Source organism: Salmo trutta, chromosome 2 (assembly GCF_901001165.1).
Source record: "Salmo trutta chromosome 2, fSalTru1.1, whole genome shotgun sequence".
NCBI classification, from domain to species: Eukaryota; Metazoa; Chordata; class Actinopteri; order Salmoniformes; family Salmonidae; genus Salmo; species Salmo trutta.
The window spans coordinates 52,561,087-52,587,070 of record NC_042958.1 but is presented as its reverse complement, the minus strand read 5'-3'; the positions used below and the strand labels follow the sequence as shown (position 1 = coordinate 52,587,070).

The 25,984-nt window shown below is 43.9% G+C and overlaps 1 protein-coding gene across 4 annotated transcripts in view; it reads right to left on the bottom strand.

Moving 5' to 3' along the window:
- Positions 1–25,984, bottom strand: part of LOC115156999 (protocadherin-15) — a 329,145-nt gene that overhangs the window by 203,152 nt on the left and 100,009 nt on the right. For all 4 annotated transcript variants that reach the window (XR_003868374.1, XM_029704842.1, XM_029704851.1 and 1 more), the window contains exons 3-4: positions 25,039–25,053; positions 24,143–24,208 (exon numbers count right to left, since the gene is read on the bottom strand). Coding sequence is in view for 3 of the 4 variants with exons in the window: in XM_029704842.1 (XP_029560702.1) it covers positions 24,143–24,208; positions 25,039–25,053 (81 nt within the window). In the remaining variant the exon portion in view is untranslated. The remainder of the gene's footprint in view (positions 1–24,142; positions 24,209–25,038; positions 25,054–25,984) is intronic.

The window sequence follows — 25,984 nt, the reverse complement described above, 5'->3', positions numbered from 1 at the left end:
GTCCTTAGCTTAGTGATGAGCTTTGAGGGTACTATGGTGTTGAATGCTGAGCTGTAGTCAATGAATAGCATTCTCACATAGGTATTTATTTTGTCCAGGTGTGAAAGGGCAGTGTGGAGTACAAAAGAGATTGAATCATCTGTGGATCTGTTGGGGCTGTATGCAAATTGGAGTGGGTCTAGGATTTAATGGTTGAATTGCTGCAAAGAAACCACTACTAAAGGACACCAATAATAAGAAGAGACTTGCTTGGGCCAGGAAATACGAGCAATGGACATTAGACCGGTGGAAATTCGTGTTTTGGTCTGATGAGTTCAAATTTGACATTTTTGGTTCCAACCGCTGTGTCTTTGTGAGGCGCAGAGTAGGTGAACAGATGATCTCCACATATGTGGTTCCCACCATGAAGCACAGAGGAGGAGGTGTGATGGTGTTGGGGTGCTTTGCTGGTGGCACTATCTGAGATTTATTTAGAATTCAAGGCACACTTGACCAGCATGGCTACCATAGCATTCTGCAGCGACGCCATCCCATCTGGTTTGCACTTAGTGGGAATATCATTTGTTTTTCAACAGGACAATGACCCAACACACCTCCAGGCTGTGTAAGGGCTATTTGATCAAGAAGGAGTGTGATGGAGAGCTGCATCAGATGACCAGGCCTCCACAATCACCCGATCTCAACCTAATTGAGATGGTTTGGGATGAGTTGGACCGCAGAGTGAAGGAAAAGCAGCCAACAAGTGCTCAGCATATGTGGGAACTCCTTCAAGACTGTTGGAAAAGCATTCCTCTTGAAGCTGGTGGAGAAATTGCCAAGAGTGTTCAAAGCTGTCATCAAGGCAAAGGGAGGCTACTTTGAAGAATCTCAAATATAAAATACATTTTGATTTGTTTAACACTTTTTTGGTTACTACATGATTCCATATGTGTTATTTCATAGTTTTGATGTCTTCACTATTATTCTACAATGTAGAAAAAAAGAAAAAATAAAGAAAAACTTTTGAATTAGTAGGTGTGTCCAAACTTTTGACCGGTACTGTATATATACTGTATATCATGAAAACAGGGTACCGCTATGGTTACAACCCTTTATGGTTCTATATAGAACCTTTATAGAGATTGAGAAAGATTCTTTACAGAACCAATCTCAAAGGTTCTTTGTAGATCAGTTTGTAAAACCATACAGGATTTTTAATTCTGGTCAGCCATATTATATTGTTTAAATTCCATAGGTGTTATTATTGTGTTAATTGACAAGTTGAATCAAGTGAGCTACCTCTGGAACAACTGGGGGCCCCCTGAGGAGAAAATTGAGAACCACCAACTGATTTAGTCAACTGTTCTCAAATTACACAAGCCATACATGAGTCTTTCACAAGACACTATCACTAGCCATATTCATATATAACATGCAGTAATAACACATGAGATAAACTGGAATGACACGCTCACTCACGATTGCACAAAAAGATCTGTGAGCAAGCCATGTCCCAAAATATTATAATGAGCCACCTCCCCTACATTTTAATTATCACTAAAAGAGCAAAAATGCATTTTGTGAACTGTGAAGAACCAATGAAGAACTCAAAGGGTTATTTGAACCATTATGGTTCAACATAGAACCATCACCCAACCCAGAGAATTGTTTTTAGAGTGTATGAGGCCAGGCAAGAGGCAAGGAAAGAGAAGGGCAGACAGGCCAGGCCAGAGGCTGGGGCGAGAAGGGCAGACAGGCCAGGCCAGAGGCTGGGGAAGAGAAGGGAGGCCAGGCCAGAGGCTGGGAAAGGGCAGACAGGCCAGACCAGAGGCTGGGGAAGGGAAGGGCAGCCAGGCCAAGTCAGAGGCTGGGGAAGAGAAGGGCAGACAGGCCAGGTCAGAGGCTGAGGAAGAGAAAGGCAGACAGGCCAGATGGTGGGGAAGAGAAGGGCAGACAGGCCAGAGGCTGAGGAAGAGAAAGGCAGACAGGTCAGATGGTGGGGAAGAGAAGGGCAGACAGGCCCATGTGCATCTTTCTCCCTTGCCAGCCAGGTCACCTGCTGTGATGCATCTCACACTAATGCCCATGGACGGCTCGAGTAACCTAACCTCAGGCTGGCCCAAGTCTCTAGCAGTGTGGCTGAGTAACCTAACCTCAGGCTGGCTCCAGTCTCTAGCAGTGTGGCTGAGTAACCTAACCTCAGGCTGGCTCCAGTCTCTAGCAACATTGGCTGATTAACCTAACCTCAGGCTGGCTCCAGTCTCTAGGAGCGCTGGCTGAGTAACCTAACCTCAGGCTGGCTCCAGTCTCTAGCAGTGTGGCTGAGTAACCTAACCTCAGGCTGGCTCCAGTCTCTAGGAGCGCTGGCTGAGTAACCTAACCTCAGGCTGGCTCCAGTCTCTAGCAGTGTGGCTGAGTAACCTAACCTCAGGCTGGCCCCAGTCTCTAGCAGTGTGGCTGAGTAACCTAACCTCAGGCTGGCTCCAGTCTCTAGCAACATTTGCTGATTAACCTAACCTCAGGCTGGCTCCAGTCTCTAGGAGCGCTGGCTGAGTAACCTAACCTCAGGCTGGCTCCAGTCTCTAGCAGTGTGGCTGAGTAACCTAACCTCAGGCTGGCTCCAGTCTCTAGGAGCGCTGGCTGAGTAACCTAACCTCAGGCTGGCTCCAGTCTCTAGCAGTGTGGCTGAGTAACCTAACCTCAGGCTGGCCCCAGTCTCTAGCAGTGTGGCTGAGTAACCTAACCTCAGGCTGGCTCCAGTCTCTAGGAGCACTGGCTGAGTAACCGAACCTCAGGCTGGCTCCAGTCTCTAGCAGTGTGGCTGAGTAACCTAACCTCAGGCTGGCTCCAGTCTCTAGCAACATTGGCTGAGTAACCTAGCCTCAGGCTGGCTCCAGTCTCTAGCAGTGTGGCTGAGTAACCTAACCTTAGGCTGGCACCAGTCTCTAGCAGTGTGGCTGAGTAAACTAACCTCAGGCTGGCCCCAGTCTCTAGCAGTGTGGCTGAGTAACCTAACCTCAGGCTGGCTCCAGTCTCTAGCAGTGTGGCTGAGTAACCTAACCTCAGGCTGGCTCCAGGCTCTAGCAGTGTGGCTGATTAACCTAACCTCAGGCTGGCCCCAGTCTCGAGCAACATTGGCTGATTAACCTAACCTCAGGCTGGCTCCAGTCTCTAGGAGCGCTGGCTGAGTAACCTAACCTCAGGCTGGCCCCAGTCTCTAGCAGTGTGGCTGAGTAACCTAACCTCAGGCTGGCTCCAGTCTCTAGCAGTATGGCTGAGTAACCTAACTTCAGGCTGGCCCCAGTCTCTAGGAGCGCTGGCTGATTAACCTAGCCTCAGGCTGGCTCCAGTCTCTAGGAGCACTGGCTGAGTAACCTAACCTCAGGCTGGCTCCAGTCTCTAGGAGCGCTGGCTGAGTAACCTAACCTCAGGCTGGCTCCAGTCTCTAGAAGCGCTGGCTGAGTAACCTAACCTCAGGCTGGCTCCAGTCTCTAGCAGTGTGGCTGAGTAACCTAACTTCAGGCTGGCTCCAGTCTCTAGCAGTGTGGCTGAGTAACATAACCTCAGGCTGGCTCCAGTCTCTAGGAGCGCTGGCTGAGTAACCTAACCTCAGGCTGGCTCCAGTCTCTAGGAGCGCTGGCTGAGTAACCTAACTTCAGGCTGGCTCCAGTCTCTAGGAGCGCTGGCTGAGTAACCTAACTTCAGGCTGGCTCCAGTCTCTAGGAGCGCTGGCTGAGTAACCTAGAGTACCTCTGCTTAGCTAGCAGACCTTTGCAAGAAAGACACATGAAATGTACTCAACACATCCAACCTCTTGACTCTCCTTATCTGTGACTGTTTGACTGTTCTCAGTGCCCTTGAAAAACAGCTGTGACTTGGATTGAGTGAAATACAGTCTGAAGTTTTCCTATCAAGGTACATCAGGCTATAAGGACTGATAAATAACTTGCCGTTTGGACACTGAGGTGCAGTTTAATGCAAACAGAGTTCCACTTCAGTTGAGGATTACTGTTGCTGTATGTTGACAGCATATGGAAATGTGAAAGCCTCATCTTGTGCTTGAAGCAGTTTACTGTGTTTGAAGCATGTTTCTGACAGCTGATTAGAATGCTTGGCTATGTAAAATTTGAATAAGCAGCAGTATGTGTATGTTATGTGTTCATGTTACAACAACCCTGTCACCTTCAGTAATGATTTCATTTACATTTCACATGGCTGTTTCTTCTGTTTACTGCAGTTTGTTCCTAGCTGAATTCCCAACTACAATGCTTCTTCTGCCTGATTGGAAAAATCAGGGTCCCTGTACTTAGAAGTGCACTGATTAAAAACACACATCCGCAAAGGAGATCTGCATGTTCAATCAACAGATGACTACGCAGGCACGCACGCACACATGCGCACACACACACACACACACACACACACACACACACACACACACACACACCCACAGCCTGACTCTGGGACGTGGGAACAATACATGGAACAAAGCCAATATCTACAGGGAAAACGAGAGAGCCCAGTTGAAATGGTTGCTAGGTTTCTTTTTACACTCACTAAACAAACAAGAGAGATGACTGCACACAAGTGAACATTCCAAATATCTATGAGGAATTGCAGTGAGACTTAGTTCACTGGCTACATCTTTTCTCTAATGTGCTAAGGGACTTCTTTCTTGTGTATCATTTAAACATTTGATGAAAGATAATTTCACTTCTTCAGGTGCTGGACAGAAAAGGCAGAAAAATCTGTAATTCACAACAGTGATTCAGGTGTTAGACAGACGGACAACACGTCACTCTCGTCTGATCAATTCATCAATTGGAAAAATAGGCAGGATTTCCGGAAGCTCAGTTATTTGTGCCTGAACATCTCCATTCGTTACATGTGTTATACCATCTACACATGATTCATTTGTTCCTTATGACTCTAATCTTACCTCATCCCCTGCTCTACTCCAGTTGTGTTAGCGTACAGCAGCCAGATGGTTGTTATTCTACACTGACGGTTAAAAGAACACATTAGTGGCTGGTGCTGTTTGAGTTACAGTACAGACACAGACAGCACTTCCCTCTCTGTTTCCCGGCAGCTGTGGGCTGACATTTGACCAGCAGCGAGCGCAGTCATGCAGGTCCCTCAGCAGCTGGCACATGGGATGGCATCCTGGCATGGTCCTGCAAGCTGGCAGAGTACCTGTGACTGGTGATGGGTAGACAGTGGAGGCTTGGCTCCCTGTCGGATCATACTGGGCTCCAGCCTCCTGGATACGAGGAGAAGCCTGCTGGGTCAGCTAGCTCTGTTTACTCATGAATCATCGTTCCCATTCACCCCATGCAGAGCAAGCATTTACAATAGGACAGGCAGTGAGACATGCGGATCTTGGTCCATTATCTCTTGTGGAATTACCCAGATTGAGAGTACTCTAAGGCAGTGATATTTTGTTAGTAGGTGTACTGGTGTTGGGCATATTGTGGAGCGATGTAAACAATTTTATTTCACCAAGTGTCTATCTCAAGCATACCAGACAGACACTATTGAAAACCCTGTTGATTATTGAATACATTCATTCTCTCTTGAGCTATAAAGGACACACAGTACATTAATTTATTTTATAAATACCAGAGACCTTGGCATGGAATGTAAGCATTTACATTCGTTTCTCATGGTCTCCGAGGCTTTTTTCACACACATTAAAAAAGGCCGTACAGTTTGAAAGAAAAGCCTATAGGAGTGAACAGCTATTTTGTAAATTGTCTCCTGACCAGTGCTTGACTTGGGTACCGACACCTCAAATGTTCTACTGCTTGAGCTCCTGTTCCTATTATAGAATATTAGCTCAACAGTATTGTGGCGCTCCTGCACCCAAATATAAACAGTACCGGCACCCGAAATGAGAACTGCTCCTGACAAAGTATATTTCTATATTATATTTCTACATGGGTAAATTTTTCATGTACAGAAGGACAAAAGGAATGCATACAGTATGTGAGGATGTTGTTCATCGACTACAGATCGGCCTTCAATACCATAGTGCCCTCTTAGCTCACCACAAAGCTCACGGCCCTGAGTCTGAACTCCTCCCTATGCAACTGGGTCCTGGACTTCCTGTCAGGCCGTTCCCCAATTGGTGAAGGAAGGCAACATTACCTCCTCGACACGGACTCTCAACATGGGGGCCCAACAAGGGTGCGTCGACAGTCCCCTCCTGTACACCCTGTATACCTACGTTCGATGACAAGACGACAGTCAAAGTCCTGATTACCAATAACGACGAGACGGCCTACAGGGAGGAGGTAGACAACATCTCCATCAACGTCAGAAAAACAAAGGAGCTAATTGTGGACTTCAGAAGGATCTGGGCACGGGCATGGGCATGCCTCCATCCTCATCAACAGGGCTGCTGTGAACATAGTCAAAAACTTAAAGTTCCTCTGTGTATCTCCGAGCAGCTGACCATACGGACACCACGGTGAAGAAGGCACGACAGTGACTCTTCAACCTCAGGATGCTGAAGAAATCCGCCCTGTCCCCGAGGACCCTCACAGTGTTCTACAGGAGCACCATCGAGAGCATACTACCGGGCTGCATCACAGCCTGGCAGGGCAACTCCACCGCCGCAGACCTCAAGGCGCTACAGAGGGTGGGTGCACACTGCCTGCCCTCCAGGACACCTACAACACCAGGCATCCCAGGAAGGCCAAGAAGATCATCAGGGACCCCAGCCATGGCTTGTTCTCCCCGCTTCCATCACTAAGACGCGGGCATTACAGGAGCATCATAGCAAAAACTGGAAGACTGGCCAAGATCTTCTACCCCTAGATCATCAGGCTGCTGAATAGCCACCACTAGTCAGCCTCCCTCCCTCCCCCCATTGTTACAGTGTTAATATGTATTTGATTTCTATTTTTAGTTATTACTTGTATTGTTTTTATCTCTCATTGTTGGAGCTCGGAGTTGAAGATTTTCACTGTACCATGTAATTACACCTGCAACCATATACATGTGACTGTTCAACTTGTAATCTGATCTAGTGTAGAAGAGAGATAACGCGCTTCACATATTTTGCCTATCATTTAATCCAAGGACAGAAATGTTTTTGGGCCGATGACAATGATAAAAAATTGCCCTGTTCCATTTCTCCCTGACATTACTGTACAAGTGAGCGACTCTGAGGAGTCCCATGATTAAAATGATCTGAGTAAAATCGAATGAGCATAGCAGGGGTGGATGTGGGAGAAGGTTGGGCGGAGCGGTTCAGATTTGCTGCAGGATGTACTGGTATAAGCATTAGACAGTGAGCGAGTGGACGTGACCACTGGTGAACAACACATTACAGATTTCTTCATCTTCTTCATCTCTAACGCTTTGGCTCCTGCTGCTTCTAGAGAATGGTGCTTTGTGGGATGTGGAACCAAACATGACAGAGTACATGAGGTGATGATCTAACTCAGGACTCTTAATGGTGACATAGTTGTTTTCTGGGGCAGCGTCCACCACCGTGAAGCCTAAAGTGTCCGTTTTTCACATTCAAGACCCCTGGTCTGAGGACAAATGGACACGGTCCTCATAAAATGGCCTAATAGTTAACCCTCTGCTGCTATTACTAGTAGTACAGTCCCTGCAGGACCTGATCACTACCAGGCAACAAGCCTGGGACTATATTGGTCCATTAGAGCGGATGTTTAATCAAGACACAAAGTCAAGGGCTCTGACCAGGTCTCATCGAACTGAGCACTCTGCCAGCCGGCCAGCCAGTCCAGGATGATTTAGAGCAGTGGCTGGCACTGAGTCCTAATGCACACTACCATGCAGGCTGAGCAGAGGACAGGCGATGCAGGCAGCAACAACACAATCACTGAATGAGAGTACTTCTCATAAACACTACAGACCTGGGTAAAGAGGCTTATCCTCATTGGCAGGTGACAGGGATGTAGGGTTTTAGGGTCATTTTTCATGTTATGTAATGTATTACTGTAAATATATGTATTGAAATGAAATGGCATAACTGGTATTGCATAACCAACTATTTCCAATACACATTTTGGGGGTTTTCAGGTTGCCAGATTATAGGGATAAGAGTGGAGTAAAGAAGTGAAATAGGCCTAGATCAGTCATCGTGCTATTTGGTTCAAGAACTATCTAACGGACAGGACACAATGGGGCGGCTTCACGGACAGTGTTTAATTTAAATCAGGCCTATGTTACTTCCACTTAAATTAATCCAGATTTCTTTTTTTTAAATGGCTTTCTGAGACGTTGCTTAACTTCAGATTAATTCGTTCTAGATTACGGAGTCCCAGACTAAGGTAAATTAGATTAACGATGTGCATTTAGTGCTGACCAAAGGATGCTTCAAAAACTAGGGATGGGACACTAATACATAAGCATTGTGTGGAATTGGAGCAAATCACCGGAACCAAACAATGGACAGTGGTAAAAGAAAACATTCAAAGAATTTCTGGACTTTAAAAAAACCCTCTTCAAGTGAATTATGTCAAACCACCCAGTTATGGAGAACAAACAGCATGATTCATCAACATAAAACAATAAGAAGTACGCCCTGGACAACCATCTGTAATGAATTCAACTCAAAGGAAAAAGGAAACAAAAGGAAGCTACAACTTCAGGTAAGATACTGTATTTACTGTTGTCCCACTTTTACAAAGAGTCACTTTGAAATGGTCGTTTTCTTGTGTAACAACACAGTGGGGCCTACATTTATTTGTGACAGAAATGTAACACAAACACTCTCATCCATAATTACGAATCTAATTTCTATATTTTCCTATGGAAAAAAATGTAAGTCAACTTAAAGAAGACAAATGCTGTTGCTCGTAGGGAGTGTTTCACGACTGGTGGCGTACCCCAAGTAAGATTAGAGACAGATAAGCTGGGGGACTTGTTGACCGGGATCATTGATAGCCAGCAACCCCTGGATGGTATCCCCGATGATGACCATTTGGACAGTTCAGATGGAAGATGGTTCCAATCCTCATTTGATAGGACACATCCATTCAACATGGGCCATCCCCGGATTGCAGGGAATATGTAATGTTGTCAGTCATCTCTTGCACTCCCATTATACAAATGACGTAATGAACTCATCTCTTGAAGAAATTCTGTCATCTAATGCAGCAACGTAATCATTTTCTAGAGGGAGATGATCACCATAGCTTGGAGAGTATAAGACCGGAGGAAGGTCAGCCCGCTACATCTGCAGCAGACAGGAAGAAAGATTGTGTCACTAACCTGGGCCGGAGGACAAAGACAAAGAAGCTGACTATGCATGAGAAACTTACCATGGAATTTTGTGAGCGCAAACCAACGTACTTAAAAGAAGATCATGATGTGAAGCTGCAAATCATTAATGTTGAGTTGGCTATGAAGAAAGAGGAGACAAACATGAATCAGTAACAGTACCAATGTTCTTCACAAATAAGCACCAGTTTGGGGTCCCAATATTTCCATTTGTGAATTAAATCCTTTTTCGTTACCAATCCATGGCTATTGTTTTCTTCAATCACTGAAGCTATCTTTGTTGTGAGAAGTGCTGCATAGTAAAAGCATCTCTGCAGGCTAGTCCATTTCTGTCATTGTCTGCCTCAACCATAGGAACATCTGTGTCCTCCTCATCTTCAATGCCAGGATCTGGGCAGCCATGCTGTTTGAGGTCATTGTGAAGCACTGCTGTTGCAACCATGACAATGCAGCATTTTCTTGGTTGAAAGCCTAATGTGTTTCTGAGACACTGGAAACGACTTTTCCATACACCAAATATGCGCTCCACTACACTTCTGGATATGAACTTGGTTGTACTGTTGTTGCTCAGGTCCTATTGCATGGAGGTGGGGGGTGAACAAGAAGTTGGTCTGTGCATACCCACTGTCAAAAAGGATGATTCCACAATGTTGTGCTTCTTCAAGCTAAGCATACAAAGAGGAGTATTGGAAAATCCTTAAGTCATGAGTTGCACCTTTCCAAAGTACAACAATGTTGGAGAACTGCATATAGGGAGTGCACACACCTGTACTCCTCAGTGCCCCCTCAGTACAGTAGTGCATATTTGCACATTGAATGAAGCCCAAATTGAGCAAGTTCCCCATTATAAGTGAAAGGCTATTTGGATTGAGAATAAGCTCTCTTAAAACACACATTGAAAAACGGACAAAAACGTTGAGAATTAAGAATGTAAAATAAATGGGAAGAGATTTCCGATGTACCGATTCCATGGGACATATTCTATGAATAGATGGGATGGGCTGAGAGTGGCTGAGGGATGTGATTAAAGAGTTTATGTTCAGTAATGTGTTATTATTATTTGATTGCAATATATAAAAGTACAACTTATTTAAAATGTATATGCAAAATGTATGCTTATGAAGCAGAAAAGCTGTAAAAACTAAAAAACTGTGTCCTACAAAGGGGTGGGTTAATAAAAAAATAAAAAAAGGTTTATTTTATAGAAATAAATCCTGCCTCACTTTGGAAAGTAGAATGAAGATTGTTCAAGCAATGCTTTTCCCAGTACTTAATTATGGTGATATAATCTACAGCAGCCTCTGCATTAAAACCTTTAGTTTCAGTCTATCACTCAGCACTGTGTTTTATCACTTGGGACAAATTTTGTACACATCACTGCATTTTGTGTAGTTCTGTTGGCTGGGAGTCTCGGACTACCAGAAGGGCCCAGTATTGGCTACTTATTGCATATAAAGCAGTTCTTCAGAGACTCCCCCACTACTTCAGCTCACGTACTAACTGGACATCGAGACATTTTCACAGCAGCTCTCTGGACTGGCTGCTTCTGGAGGTCCAGCTGGTCTCCACTGACCTGGGGAAAAATGCTTTGAGTTGTATGCCCCCAGCTCATGGAATAGCCTTCAGGCTACTTTGAAATTAGACTCGCTGGTCTCCATTGGAAAGCTTAGATCGAGTTTAAGGGAGGCGATTATGTGAGAGTTTTGTTTTGATACATTTTGTTGTATTTATAGTATTGATATTATTTATTGTATGTTCACGTTCACAGGGCTACCTTGCAAATAAGATCCTTGTCTCAATGGTGAAACACCCTGTACATATAAAAGTTTATAAAAAATAGATATATTTCAAAAAGCACAGAGCTGTATTACCATACTACCTATCCTCTGCCTCATCTGACTCCATCCCTCTCAGAAGCTCCCCTTCACACTCAGTACACACCTGATATCTTTATGTTGTCTGCAGAGAGGTCTATTCTCCATAATCATCTCACAAAACACTGATTTGATACTCTCCCTCTCCGTTTCTAGCTGGAAAATTACATTTTAATTCAATTTTGGAACATGTTTGAGGAGAATGATTAAATAGCTATGTTAATCTGTGTCCTACACGGGTCTTGGTCTTTGGTCTGTCATTTCTCAACTGTTTTTCCAAAGCTTAGACAAGTTTTTTATGCCTGCAGAAGAAAGCAAACTCTTTAAAATGAAAATGGGGACCCATGAAATCCATCATATAGAATAAAGAAAGTGACTGTGGATCCGTGCACAGTCACTGTATGAGAAAAATCATCATTTTTGTGGTGCCGATATAAAATATATTCACGACTGCAATTGCTTCGGATAAGTATAGTGCACGGCTTAAACGACATAAAAAGAGTTTGATGGTGCCGGAGGAGATGGCTGCCGTTTAACGGGATCCTAACCAATACACTTTTTTTTCTTAAAACTGCATTGTTGGTTAAGGTATTGTAAGTAAACATATCACTGTACACCTGTTGTATTCGGCGTATGTGACAAATACATTTTGATTTGATTTAATTTCATATGATGCTGAGGCATTAAGTGAGGAATTAAAGTCGCTCTCACGATGTATGGGGTGAAAATCACAGGTAAATTACTGTTACATGAGGAACAGATTACCTTAAATCCTGAAGGCATCACTGAGCTTGGCAAAGAGAGAGTCAAACTAAGGGCTTTTCTCTAATTTGCTTTACTATCAATGCAAACACATTCCTACTCCTGCACACAACCTCTCTCTGACTCAGTCCCTCTCAGAAGCTTCCTTTCACACTCAGTACGTTCCTATTAGATCAATATCCTTCCTCATGATGTCACAAATGATTCCTATCCCTCTCGTTGCCTGCTCCGCCCCCTTCTTGACACCTTTGTCTCCTGTGCTATTGTGGACACTCAAAGGGACCTTGACATTGGCCCGGGTGTTGTTGATCAGCTGACCTCCTCTCTCCTGGCTCAGAGCTTTGTCTGTCTGTCTGTCTCTGTGTGTGTGTGTGTGTGTGTGTGTGTGTGTGTGTGTGTGTGTGTGTGTGTGTGTGTGTGTGTGTGTGTGTGTGTGTGTGTGTGTGTGTGTGTGTGTGTGTGTGTGTGTGTGTGTGTGTGTGTGTGTGTGTGTGTGTGTCTGCCCATGTGTGCGGTGTGTATGTGTGTGCGGTGTGTGTGTGTGTCTGTGTGTGAGTGAGTGAGGATACCTCACTACCTCCCAGAAATCTGACACCTAATCTCCTGGCCAGTCCAGAGTGACCCTCCACTGCCCCTGCATCATCCACATTAGCCCCACACCTCAGATTCCATCATCCACACTAGCCCCAAACCTCAAATTCCATCATCCACACCTGACACTCGCCACTGTGCCTAAATAGTAAAAGACCATAAGATAGCGAAACTCAAATGAGAATCAGGGATTGTAACATACTCTGTTTCACGGAAACATGGCTCTCTTGGGATATACTGTCTGAGTCTGGACAGCCAGTTGGGTTCTCAGTTCATTGCGCAGACAGGATTAAATATCTCTTTGGGAAGAAGAAGGGCGGGGGTGTATGTTTAATGATTAACTACTCATGGTGTGATTGTGATAACGTACAGGAACTCAAGTCCTTTTATTCACCCAACCTAGAAAACATCACAATCAAATGCAGACCGTATTACCTCTCAAGAGAATTCTCTTAGGTTATAGTCAGAGCCGTGTATATTCTCCCTCAAGACGATACCACGACAACCCTCAAAGAACTTCACTGGACTTTATGCAAACTGGAAACCACATATCCTGAGGCCGCATTTATTGGAGCTGGGGATTTTACAAAGCAAATTTGAGAAAAAAATTACCGAAGTTCAATCAACACATTGATTGTAGCACTCGCTAAGCTAAAATACTCGACCACTGCTACTCCAACTTCCGGGATGCCTACAAGGCCCACGCCGGCCTCCCTTCGGCATATCTGATGACGACTTCATTTTTCTCCTTCCTTCCTATTGGCAGAAATTCAAATAGGAAGTACCCGTGCTAAGGACTATTCAACGCTGGTCTGACCAATCATAATCCACACTTCAAGATTTTTTGGATCACACAGACTGGGATATGTTCCCGGGTAGCCTCCGAGAACAACATAGATGAACACACTGATACGGTGACTGAGTTTATCAGGAAGTGCTTAGAAGATGTTCTACCCACTGTGAATATTACAACCTACCCTTCCAGGCTCTGTCGCAGCCGGCCGCGACCGGGAGACCCATGGGGCGGCGCACAATTGGCCCAGCATCGTCCGGGTTAGGGGAGGTTTTGGCCGGCAGGGATGTCCTTGTCCCACTAGCGACTCCTGTGGCTGTCTGGGCGCATTGCACGCTGACACGGTCACCAGGTGTACAGTGTTTCCTACGACACATTAGTGCGGCTGGCTTCCGGGTTAAGTGGGCATTGTGTCAAGAAGCAGTGCGGCTTGGCTGGGTTGTGTTTCGGAGGACACATGGCTCTCGACCTTCGCCTCTCGCGAGTCCCTACAGGAGTTGCAGCGAAAAAACAAGACTGGAACTATCAATTGGATACCACGAAATTGGGGAGAAAACGGGGTAAAAAAATAAATATAAAAATACCTACCCTAACCAGAAACCGTGGATAGATGGCAGCATTCGTGCAAAACGGAAAGTGCAAACCATCGCATTTTACCATGGCAAGATGACTTGGCATATGGCTGAATACAAACAGTGTAGTTATTCCCTCCGTAAGGCAATCAAACAGGCAAAACGTCAGTATAGAGACAAAGTGGAGTCGCAATTCAACCGCTCAGACAGGAGATGTACAGTGAGGGAAAAAAGTATTTGATCCCCTGCTGATTTTGTACGTTTGCCCACTGACAAAGAAATGATCAGTCTATAATTTTAATGATAGGTTTATTTGAACAGTGAGAGACAGAATAACAACAAAAGAATCCAGAAAAATGCATGTCAAAAATGTTATGAATTGATTTGCATTTTATTGAGGGAAATAAGTATTTGACCCCCTCGCAATCAGAAAGATTTCTGGCTCCCAGGTGTCTTTTATACAGGTAACGAGCTGAGATTAGGAGCACACTCTTAAAGGGAGTGCTCCTAATCTCAGTTTATTACCTGTATAAAAGACACCTGTCCACAGAAGCAATCAATCAATCAGATTCCAAACTCTCCACCATGGCCAAGACCAAAGAGCACTCCAAGGATGTCAGGGACAAGATTGTAGACCCACACAAGGCTGGAATGGGCTACAAGACTATCGCCAAGCAGCTTGGTGAGAAGGTGAAAACAGTTGGTGAGATTATTCACAAATGGAAGAAACACAAAAGAACACCCTCGGCCTGGGGCTCCATGCAAGGTCTCAATCTCGAGGAGTTGCAATGATCATGAGAACGGTGAGGAATCAGCCCAGAACTACACGGGAGGATCTTGTCAATGATCTCAAGGCAGCTGGGACCATAGTCACCAAGAAAACAATTTGTAACACACTACGCCGTGAAGGACTGAAATCCTGCAGCGCCCGCAAGGTCCCCCTGCACAAGAAAGCACACAGACATGCCCGTCTGAAGTTTGCCAATGAACATCTGAATGATTCAGAGGACAACTGGGTGAAAGTGTTGTGGTCAGATGAGACCAAAATGGAGCTCTTTGGCATCAACTCAACTCGCCGTGTTTGGAGGAGGAGGAATGCTGCCTATGACCCCAAGAACACCATCCCCACCGTCAAACAAGGAGGTGGAAACATTATGCTTTGGGGGTGTTTTTCTGCTAAGGGGACAGGACAACTTCACCGCATCAAAGGGAAGATGGACGGGGCCATGTACCGTCAAATCTTGGGTGAGAACCTCCTTCCCTCAGCCAGGGCATTGAAAATGGGTCGTAGATGGGTAATCCAGCATGACAATGACCCAAAGCAACAAAGGAGTGGCTCAAGAAGAAGCACATTAAGGTCCTGGAGTGGCCTAGCCAGTCTCCAGACCTTAATCCCATAGAAAATCTGTGGAGGGAGCTGAAGGTTCGAGTTGCCAAACGTCAGCCTCGAAACCTTAATGACTTGGAGAAGATCTGCAAAGAGGAGTGGGACAAAATCCCTCTTGAGATGTGTGCAAACCTGGTGGCCAACTACAAGAAACGTTTGACCTCTGTGATTGCCAACAAGGGTTTTGCCACCAAGTACTAAGTCATGTTTTGCAGAGCGGTCAAATACTTATTTCCCTCATTAAAATGCAAATCAATTTATATATCAATTTATTTGACATGCGTTTTTCTGGATTCTTTTGTTGTTATTCTGTCTCTCACTGTTCAAATAAACCTACCATTAAAATTCTAGACTGATCATTTCTTTATCAGTGGGCAAATGTACAAAATCACCAGGGGATCAAATACTTTTTTCCCTCACTGTATGTGGCAGGGTCTACAGACAATCACGGAATACAAAGGGAAAACCAGCCACGTCGCGGACACCGACGCCTTGCTTCCGGACAAGCTAAACACCTTCTTTGCCCGCATTGAGGATAACACAGGACTGTAGGCTCTCCTTCGCCATGACCGACGTGAGTAAGACATTTAAGCGTATTAAACCTTGCAAGGCTGCCAGACAAGACGTCATCCCTAGCCGTGTCCTCAGAGCATGCGCAGACCAGCTAGCTGGAGTGTTTACAGACATATTCAATCTCTCCCTATCCCAGTCTGTTGTCCCCACATGCTTCACGATGTCAACCCTTGTTCCTGTTCCCAAGAAAGCAAAGGTAACTGAACTAAATAACTATCGCCCCGTAGCACTCACTTTTGTCATTATGAAGTTCTTTGAGAGGCTAGTCAAGGATCATATCACCTCTACCTTACCTGACACCATAGAATCACTTAAATTTGCTTACGCCTCAATAGATCCACAGATGATGCAATCGCCATCGCACTGCACACTGCCCACTGCCCTATCCCATCTGGACATACCTATGTAAGAATGCTGTTCATTGACTAAGGAATACCTGGGATAGGATAAAGTAATCCTTCTAACCCCCCCCCCCCCCCCTTAAAAGATTTAGATGCACTATTGTAAAGTGGTTGTTCCACTGGATATCATAAGGTGAATGCACCAATTTGTAAGTCGCTCTGGATAAGAGCGTCTGCTAAATGACTTAAATGTAATGACTATAGCTCAGCATTCAACACCATAGTACCTTCCAAGCTCATGATTAAGCTCGAGGCCCTGAGTCTGAACCCCGCCCTGTGGAACTGGATCCCGGACTTCCTGATGGGCCACCCCCAGGTGGTGAAGGTAGGAAACAACACCTCCACTTCGCTGATCCTCAACACTGGGGCCCCAAAAGGATGGTTGCTCAGCCCGCTCCTGTACTCCCTGTTCACCCATGACTGCGTGGCCATGCACGCCCCCAACTCAATCATCAAGTTTGCAAACAACACAACAGTAGTAGGCCTGATTACCAACAATGATGAGACAACCTACATGGTGGAGCTGAGGGCCTTGGGAGTGTGGTTCCAGGAAAATAACCTCTCACCCAATGTCAACAAAACAAAGGAGCTGATCGTGGACTTTTCCACATCGATGGGAGCACAGTGGAGAAGGTGGGAAGCTTCAAGTTCCTTGCCATGCACATCACTGACAAACTGAAATGGTCCACCCACACAGACAGTGTGGTGAAGAAGGTGCAACAGCGCCTCTTCAACCTCAGGAGGCTAAAGAAATTTGACTTGGCGCCTAAAACCCTCACAAACTTTTAAAGATGCACAATTGAGAGCATTCTGTCGGGCTGTATCACCGCCTGGTATGGCAACTGCACCGCCCACAACCGCAGGGCTCTCCAGAGGGTGGTGTGGTCTGCCCAACACATATCCGGGGGCAAACTACCTGCCCTCCAGGACACCTACAACACCCGGTGTCACAGGAAGGCCAAAAAGATCATCAAGGACAACAACCACCCAAGCCACTGCCTGTTCACCCCGCTATCATCCAGAAGGTGAGGTCAGTACAGGTGCATCGAAGCTGGGACCGAGAGACTGAAAAACAGCTTCTATCAAGGCAATCAGATTGTTAAATAGCCATCACTATCACATTAGAGGCTGCTGCCCAATATACATAGACTTGAAATCACTGGCCACCATAATAATGGAATGCTAGTCACTTTAATAATGTTTATATATTTTGCATTACTCATCTCATATGTATATACTGTATTCTATCCTATTCTACTGTATATTAGTCCATTCCGCTCTAACATTGCTCGTACAAATATTTATATATTCTTTATTCCATTCCATTATTTTAGATTGTGTGTATTGTTAGATATTACTTGTTAGATATTACTGAACTGTTGAAGCTAGAAACACAAGCATTTCGCAACACCCACAATAACATCAGCTAAACATGTGCATGTGACAAATACAATTTGATTTGATTTGAAAAAACTCATGAATTTGCTGAGACAAGTAAAAGTTTTAAGTAAATGGGTACACAATTTACAGCTGACCTGATTTGCTTTCATTTTGGGGGGTGATATCTTTATGGTGTCTGCAGAGAGGTCTAATCTCCATAATCATCTCACAAAACACTGATTTGACAACACTCCCTCTCCGTTTCTAGCTGGAAAATTTTGATTTAATTCAATTTTGGAACATATTTGAGGAGAATGATTAAATAGCTATGTTAATCTGTGTCCTACACAGTTCTTGGTCTTTGGTCTGTCATTTCGCAACTGTTTTTCCAAAGCTCAGACAAGTTTTTTATGCCTGCAGATGAAAGCAAACTCTTTAAAATGAAAATGGGGACCCATGAAATCCATTATATTGAATAAATACATTGACTGTGGATCCGTGCACAGTCACTATATGAGAAAAATCATCATTTTTGTGGTGCCGATATAAAATATATTCATGACTGCAATTGCTTCGGATAAGTATAGTGCATGGCTTAAACTACAGTGGGGCAAAAAAGTATTTAGTCAGCCACCAATTGTGCAAGTTCTCCCACTTAAAAAGATGAGAGAGGCCTGTAGTTTTCATCATAGGTACACTTCAACTATGACAGACAAAATGAGAAAAAAAATCCAGAAAATCACATTGTAGGATTTTTAATGAATTTATTTGCAAATTATGGTGGAAAATAAGTATTTGGTCAATAACAAAAGTTTATCTCAATACTTTGTTATATACCCTTTGTTGGCAATGACACAGGTCAAACGTTTTCTGTAAGTCTTCACAAGGTTTTCACACACTGTTGCTGGTATTTTGGCCCATTCCTCCATGCAGATCTCCTCTAGAGCAGTGATGTTTTGGGGCTGTCGCTGGGCAACACGGACTTTCAACTCCCTCCAAAGATTTTCTATGGGGTTGAGATCTGGAGACTGGCTAGGCCACTCCAGGACCTTGAAATGCTTCTTACGAAGCCACTCCTTCGTTGCCCGGGCAGTGTGTTCGGGATCATTGTCATGCTGAAAGACCCAGCCACGTTTCATCTTCAATGCCCTTGCTGATGGAAGGAGGTTTTCACTCAAAATCTCACCATACATGGCCCCATTCATTCTTTCCTTTACATGGATCAGTCGTCCTGGTCCCTTTGCAGAAAAACAGCCCAAAAGCATGATGTTTCCACCCCCATGCTTCACAGTAGGTATGGTGTTCTTTGGATGCAACTAAGCATTCTTTGTCCTCCAAACACGACGAGTTGAGTTTTTACCAAAAAGTTATATTTTGGTTTCATCTGACCATATGACATTCTCCCAATCCTCTTCTAGATCATCCAAATGCTCTCTAGCAAACTTCAGACGGGCCTGGACATGTACTGGCTTAAGCAGGGGGACACGTCTGGCACTGCAGGATTTGAGTCCCTGGCGGCGAAGTGTGTTACTGATGGTAGGCTTTGTTACTTTGGTCCCAGCTCTCTGCAGGTCATTCACTAGGTCCCCCGTGTGGTTCTGGGATTTTTGCTCACCGTTCTTGTGATCATTTTGACCCCACGGGGTGAGATCTTGCATGGAGCCCCAGATCGAGGGAAATTATCAGTGGTCTTGTATGTCTTCCATTTCCTAATAATTGCTCCCACAGTTGATTTCTTCAAACCAAGCTGCTTACCTATTGAAGATTCAGTCTTCCCAGCCTGGTGCAGGTCTACAATTTTGTTTCTGGTGTCCTTTGACAGCTCTTTGGTCTTGGCCATAGTGGAGTTTGGAGTGTGACTGTTTGAGGTTGTGGACAGGTGTCTTTTATACTGATAACAAGTTCAAACAGGTGCCATTAATACAGGTAACGAGTGGAGGACAGAGGAGCCTCTTAAAGAAGAAGTTACAGGTCTGTGAGTGCCAGAAACTTGCTTTTTTGTAGGTGACCAAATACTTATTTTCCACCATAATTTGCAAATAAATTCATAAAAAATCCTACAATGTGATTTTCTGGATTTTTTTCCCTCATTTTGTCTGTCATAGTTGATGTGTACATATGATAAAAATTACAGGCCTCTCTCATCTTTTTAAGTGGGAGAACTTGCACAATTGGTGGCTGACTAAATACTTTTTTTGCCCCACTGTACGTAAAAAGTAATTTCATATGATGCTGAGGCATGTTTTATCCATTAAATTAGGAATTAAAGTCGCTCTCACACTGTATGGGGTGAAAATCACAGGTAAATTCCTGTTACATGAGGAACAGATTACCTTCAATCCTGATTACCTTAAATCATGGACAGTTCTGATTTAGAATATGTGGACTACAAATACCTGGGTGTCTGGCTAGACTGTAAACTCTCCTTCCAGACTCACATTAAGCATCTCCAATCCAAAGTTAAATCTAGAATCAGCTTCCTATTTCACAACGAAGCATCCTTCACTCATGCTGCCAAACATACCCTTGTAAAACTGACCATCCTACCGATCCTTGACTTTGTCCATGTCAATTACAAAATAGCCTCTAACACTCTACTCAGCACATTGGATGCAGTCTATCACAGTGCCATCCGTTTTGTCACCAAAGCCCCATATACTACCCACCACTGTTACCTGTATGCTCTCGTTGGCTGGTCCTCGCTACATATTTGTCACCAAACCCACTGGCTCCAGGTCATCTATAAGTCTTTGCTAGGTAAAGCTCCATCTTATCTCAGCTCACTGGTCACCATAGTATCACCCACCCGTAGCACACGCTCCAGTAGGTATATTTCACTGGTCATCCCCAAAGCCAACACCTCCATTGGCCGCCTTTCCTTCCAGTTCTCTGCTGACAATGACTGGAACGAATTGCAAAAATCACTGAAGTTGGAGACATATCTCCCTCACTAACTTTAAGTGTCAGCTGTCAGAGCAGCTTACCGATCGCTGCAGCTGTACACAGCCCATCTGTAAATAGCCCATCCAACCAACTACCTACCTCATCCCCATATTTGTTTTTGTTTTTCTGCTCTTTTTCACCAGTATTTCTACTTGTACATCCTCATCTGCACATATATCACTCCAGTGTAAATTGCTAAATTGTAATTACTTCCCCACTATTGGCCTATTTATTGCCTTCATTTGCACACACTGTATACAGATGTTTCTATTGTTATTGACTGTACGTTTGTTTATCCTATGTGTAACTCTGTGTTGTTGTTTTTGTCGCACTGCTTTGTTTTATCTTGGCCAGGTCGCACAGTTGTAAATGAGAACTTATTCTCAACTGGCCTACCAGGTTAAATAAAGGTTAAATAAAAATTTTAAATAAAAAAGTAATCACTGAGCTTGGCAAAGAGAGAGTCAAACTAAGGGCTTTTCTCTAATTTGCTTTACTCTCAATGCAAACACATTCCTACTCCTGCACACAACCTCTCTCTGACTCAGTCCCTCTCAGAAGCTTCCTTTCACACTCAGTACGGTCCTATTAGATCAATATCCTTCCTCATAATGTCACAAATGATTCCTATCCCTCTCGTTGCCTGCTCCGCCCCCTTCTTGACACCTTTGTCTCCTGTGCTATTGTGGGACCTTGACATTGGCCCGGGTGTTGTTGATCAGCTGACCTCCTCTCTCCTGGCTCAGAGCTTTGTCTGTCTGTCTGTGTGTGTGTCTGTCTGTGTGTGTGTGTCTGTCTGCGTGTGTCTGTCTGTGTGTGTGTCTCTCTGTGTGTGTGTCTCTGTGTGTGTGTGTGTGTGTCTCTCTGTGTGTGTGTCTCTCTCTGTGTGTGTGTGTGTGTGTGTGTGTGTGTGTGTGTGTGTGTGTGTGTGTGTGTGTGTGTGTGTGTGTGTGTGTGTGTGTGTGTGTGTGTGAGTGAGTGAGTGAGTGAGTGAGTGAGTGAGTGAGTGAGTGAGTGAGTGAGTGAGTGAGTGAGTGAGTGAGTGAGTGAGAGATGATACCTCACTACCTCCCAGCAATCTGACAGCTAATCTCTGGGCCAGTCCAGAGTGACCCTCCACTTCCCCTGCATCATCCATCCTAGCCCTACACCTCAGATTCCATCATCCACCCTAACCCTACACCTCAGATTCCATCATCCATCCTAGCCCTACACCTCAGATTCCATCATCCACCCTAGCCCTACACCTCAGATTCCATCATCCAGCCTAGCCCTACACCTCAGATTCCATCATCCAGCCTAGCCCTACACCTCAGATTCCATCATCCATCCTAGCCCTACACCTCAGATTCCATCATCCACACTAGCCCCAAACCTCAAATTCCATCATCCACACCTGACACTCCCCACTGTGCCTAAATAGTAAAAGACCATATGACAAAAAAACTCAAATGAGAAGGTAATCTCGCAATAATCCCCATGTCACAGCATCTACTGTTGAAGGTGCAGAGAAATGCAGAGCAATTTTCAAAGTCTGTTAAGGTTCTACCTTCAAATGACACATACTTTAGGTTTCTGCTCCTTGGCAATCACACATAAAACTGCCCCTTTATAATAAAAAGTCGCCAGGGCTATACATTTATTCATTTTTTATTTCTAGCTGTCGGAAGGGAGTGAGGTACAGTGCACCTGAAAAAAACTCATGAATTTGCTGAGACAAGTCAATTTTTTTAAGTAAATGGGTACACAATTTACAGCTGACCTGATTTGCTTTCATTTTGGGGGGTGATATCTTTATGGTGTCTGCAGAGAGGTCTATTCTCCATAATCATCTCACAAAACACTGATTTGACAACACTCCCTCTCCGTTTCTAGCTGGAAAATGTGGATTTAATTCAATTTTGGAACATATTTGAGGAGAATGATTAAATAGCTATGTTAATCTGTGTCCTACACGGGTCTTGGTCTTTGGTCTGTCATTTCTCAACTGTTTTTCCAAAGCTTAGACAAGTTTTTTATGCCTGCAGAAGAAAGCAAACTCTTTAAAATGAAAATGGGGACCCATGAAATCCATCATATAGAATAAAGAAAGTGACTGTGGATCCGTGCAGTCACTGTATGAGAAATATCATCATTTTTGTGGTGCCGATATAAAATATATTCACGACTGCAATTGCTTCGGATAAGTATAGTGCACGGCTTAAACGACATAAAAAGTAATTTCATATGATGCTGAGGCATGTTTCATCCATTAAATGAGCTCTCACGCTGTATGGGGTGAAAATCACAGGTAAATTACTGTTACATGAGGAACAGATTACCTTAAATCCTGAAGGCATCACTGAGCTTGGCAAAGAGAGAGTCAAACTAAGGGCTTTTCTCTAATTTGCTTTACTCTCAATGCAAACACATTCCGACTCCTGCACACAACCTCTCTCCCTAAAATAATTATGCAATTCCTTGATACTGGATTAAAGGGATACTTTGGGATTTTGGCAACGAGGCCCTTTATCTACTTCCCCAGAGTCTTACGAACTAGTGGATACCATTAGCATGCTAGCTTAGCGTTGGCTCGCAAAACTACCTATAACTTCCTTCATACTGGACACAAAGACATGCAAATTGTAAGAAATACATGCCCTACAAATAGAAATTAGCACTATATTAGCTTTGGTCAGCTTTATTCTGCAAGTCAAATTAACTCCAAAGAGGTGTGACAGAGACAATAAGCCAAAGAACTGCAGAAGAGTTACAATCAGTTCGGAGAAAATACTCCAACCCAATTAGAATTTCAAACAAATACCTGCCCTCCATCCAATGTCTCAACTCTGACCCTGGTTCTGGCACCACCTCGAGGAGCAGTAGACAGCCCTAGTGAGAAGGTGCAGGGTTCTGCCTGCTGACATCCGTTGCCAAGGAGCATCAGTGTGGAAAACCTGATGCTCATTGGGCAGTCAATAGGGAAACAACAGCCAGCCACTGACCTCTGCTAACACCTGTCAAATGCATCACCAATGTTCAAACGCAATTACAGCTCAGAACGCAACGAAGCCAGGCCTGGCCCGGCCCGGCTGCCACACCCAATAGTGACTCAGAGTGGAGAAAGAAGGGAAAGATGGGAAGAGGGGGGAGAGAATGGAGAGATCTACTACAGCGAGGGTCCCTGGCTGTGCAGCACGCTGAACACCATTTGTAATGTGGCTGGCAGGGCCGGCCCCGCGTGGAGCCACCGGGGAAGGTCAAGGGAGGGAGACAAATATGGCCCCAACAACCAACAGCATTAGCAGCTCCATTCATTAGCGTTAAAGACGCTATGTATGGCTGCCTCCCTCCCTGGTGGGCCCGTTTAAATTCACCCATAAACTGGTAATGGCTCAGCCCTCAACCGAGGAAAACAATTAGGACAGAGAGAATGTGGAGTTTAAGTGGTCGGAATCCTCCTCCTGAACAAATATTTAGTGAACCATCCTTTAGTCTTTTTGTTTTATTACATTGGAAAATACAAATGCTCTGTGTCTGGAACTGCAAGCTTGAAGCCTGTGCTTGGAGTGCTTTTCACTCAACCAGAGTTTATGATTTCCCCAGCATCGTCCATTATTCCAACAGTGCTGCATGGAAAGAATACATACCATTGGGGCTCTCTTCATCTATGGCAACAATGGTGGCGGGTGGACCAGTTCTGGAGAGTTTGCATTCTGGAATTCACAGACACACGAGAAGAAAAAACATGAACCTGTAATCTCCTGTTACGCACCAATAGAGTTCACAGCTATACTATGTCTAGAAGCAACACTGGACAGAACACACTGAATAGATCTAGGATGTATAGATCCAAGATGTATCGATCCACGATGTATCAATCCAAGATGTATCGATCCAAGATGTATCGATCTAGGATGTATATATCTAAGATGTATAGATCTAAGATGTATAGATCTAAGATGTAAACAGTAGATCTAAGATGTATAGATCTAGGATGTATAGATATGTATACAGCAGATCTAAGATGTATCGATCCAAGATGTATCGATCCAAGATGTATCATCTAGGATGTATAGATCCAGGATGTATAGATCCAAGATGTATAGATCCAAGATGTATCGATCTAGGATGTATATATCTAAGATGTATAGATCTAAGATGTAAACAGTAGATCTAAGATGTATAGATCTAAGATGTATACAGTAGATCTAAGATGTATAGATCTAGGATGTATAGATATGTATACAGCAGATCTAAGATGTATCGATCTAAGATGTATCATCTAGGATGTATAGATCCAGGATGTATAGATCCAAGATGTATAGATCCAAGATGTATCGATCCAAGATGTATCGATCCAAGATGTATCGATCCAAGATGTATAGATGTACTGCCATGGGGGGATAGAAGGAGAATGTGGGCAAATTGTAGAGTGGTAATGAAAGATGAGGCTGTATGAGACTTCTTTATGAGCAGAATGAGGCTGTAACTGGAGGTTAGAGTGCTACAGTCTGTTCACAGAGAGAAAGATCTATGGCCTTACCATCATACTGCCAGTCTGGAGTCAAATATAGTAACATCAGCCAGAGAGCAGAACAGAATGACAGAAGAAAAGAAAAGGACAAGCAGGAAGTCAGTTATCTTTAAGACACTTGAAAGAGAACAAAAAAATAGGAAAAAATGAGGGAAGAGAACATATCAAAAGAAAAGTTCAGAAACTTTGAAACAGAGGTGCGAAAGTTCACATTATATTCCTAGTGAAACTAGAACAAAACAGGACCGTGATTTTGGTGATTTTCACTAAATATAATCCATAGAAGGATCCTTTGGAGGAAGGATTGTTGACATGTATTTGACATTTGTAACTTAAAGTGTAATTCAAAAATAATGAATAAAGTTGGAACATCTGTGGCATTTTGAGACGGGTCAGTTGCACAACTGGCATTTTGGCCTTACCCAAGCCTCCTTTCAGAGTCCAGAAATGTTTCATCTGTAGATGCTACAAAGCAAAAATTGGTGTTATATGTAGCTTTACCTCTTGCTCTGTAATATGAGTAGTATTGTGATTTCAATGACAATTTTCAACATGAATATTGAAAATATAAAAACAATTATTTTTGCAAATCTTTCAATATATTGTTGAACAATAATATAATCTATGGGCATATCAAAGTTTCAGAGTGTGACAAGCTGACTCAGTAGCTCTCGTCTTGAACATGCATTATTTAATTATCCTTATAAATTGTTTAGCGCGTTCATGTTTCCCCAGAAATCTAGTAATTCCTTACTCCGAAATGTATATACTGTTGTTCTTTCCCTCTTTTACCAGTATCATGAGTATTTACTGTGCGCAAGGCTAATTATGTGTCAAGGAAATGTTTGGTCAAGTTGCATTGTGACGTATTTCAGTTTCATATTTAAATGCAGTAAATTACAATTTTGCAATCCTCCAAATGGATGCGATGTTCAGGTGCACATGAACACTTGCT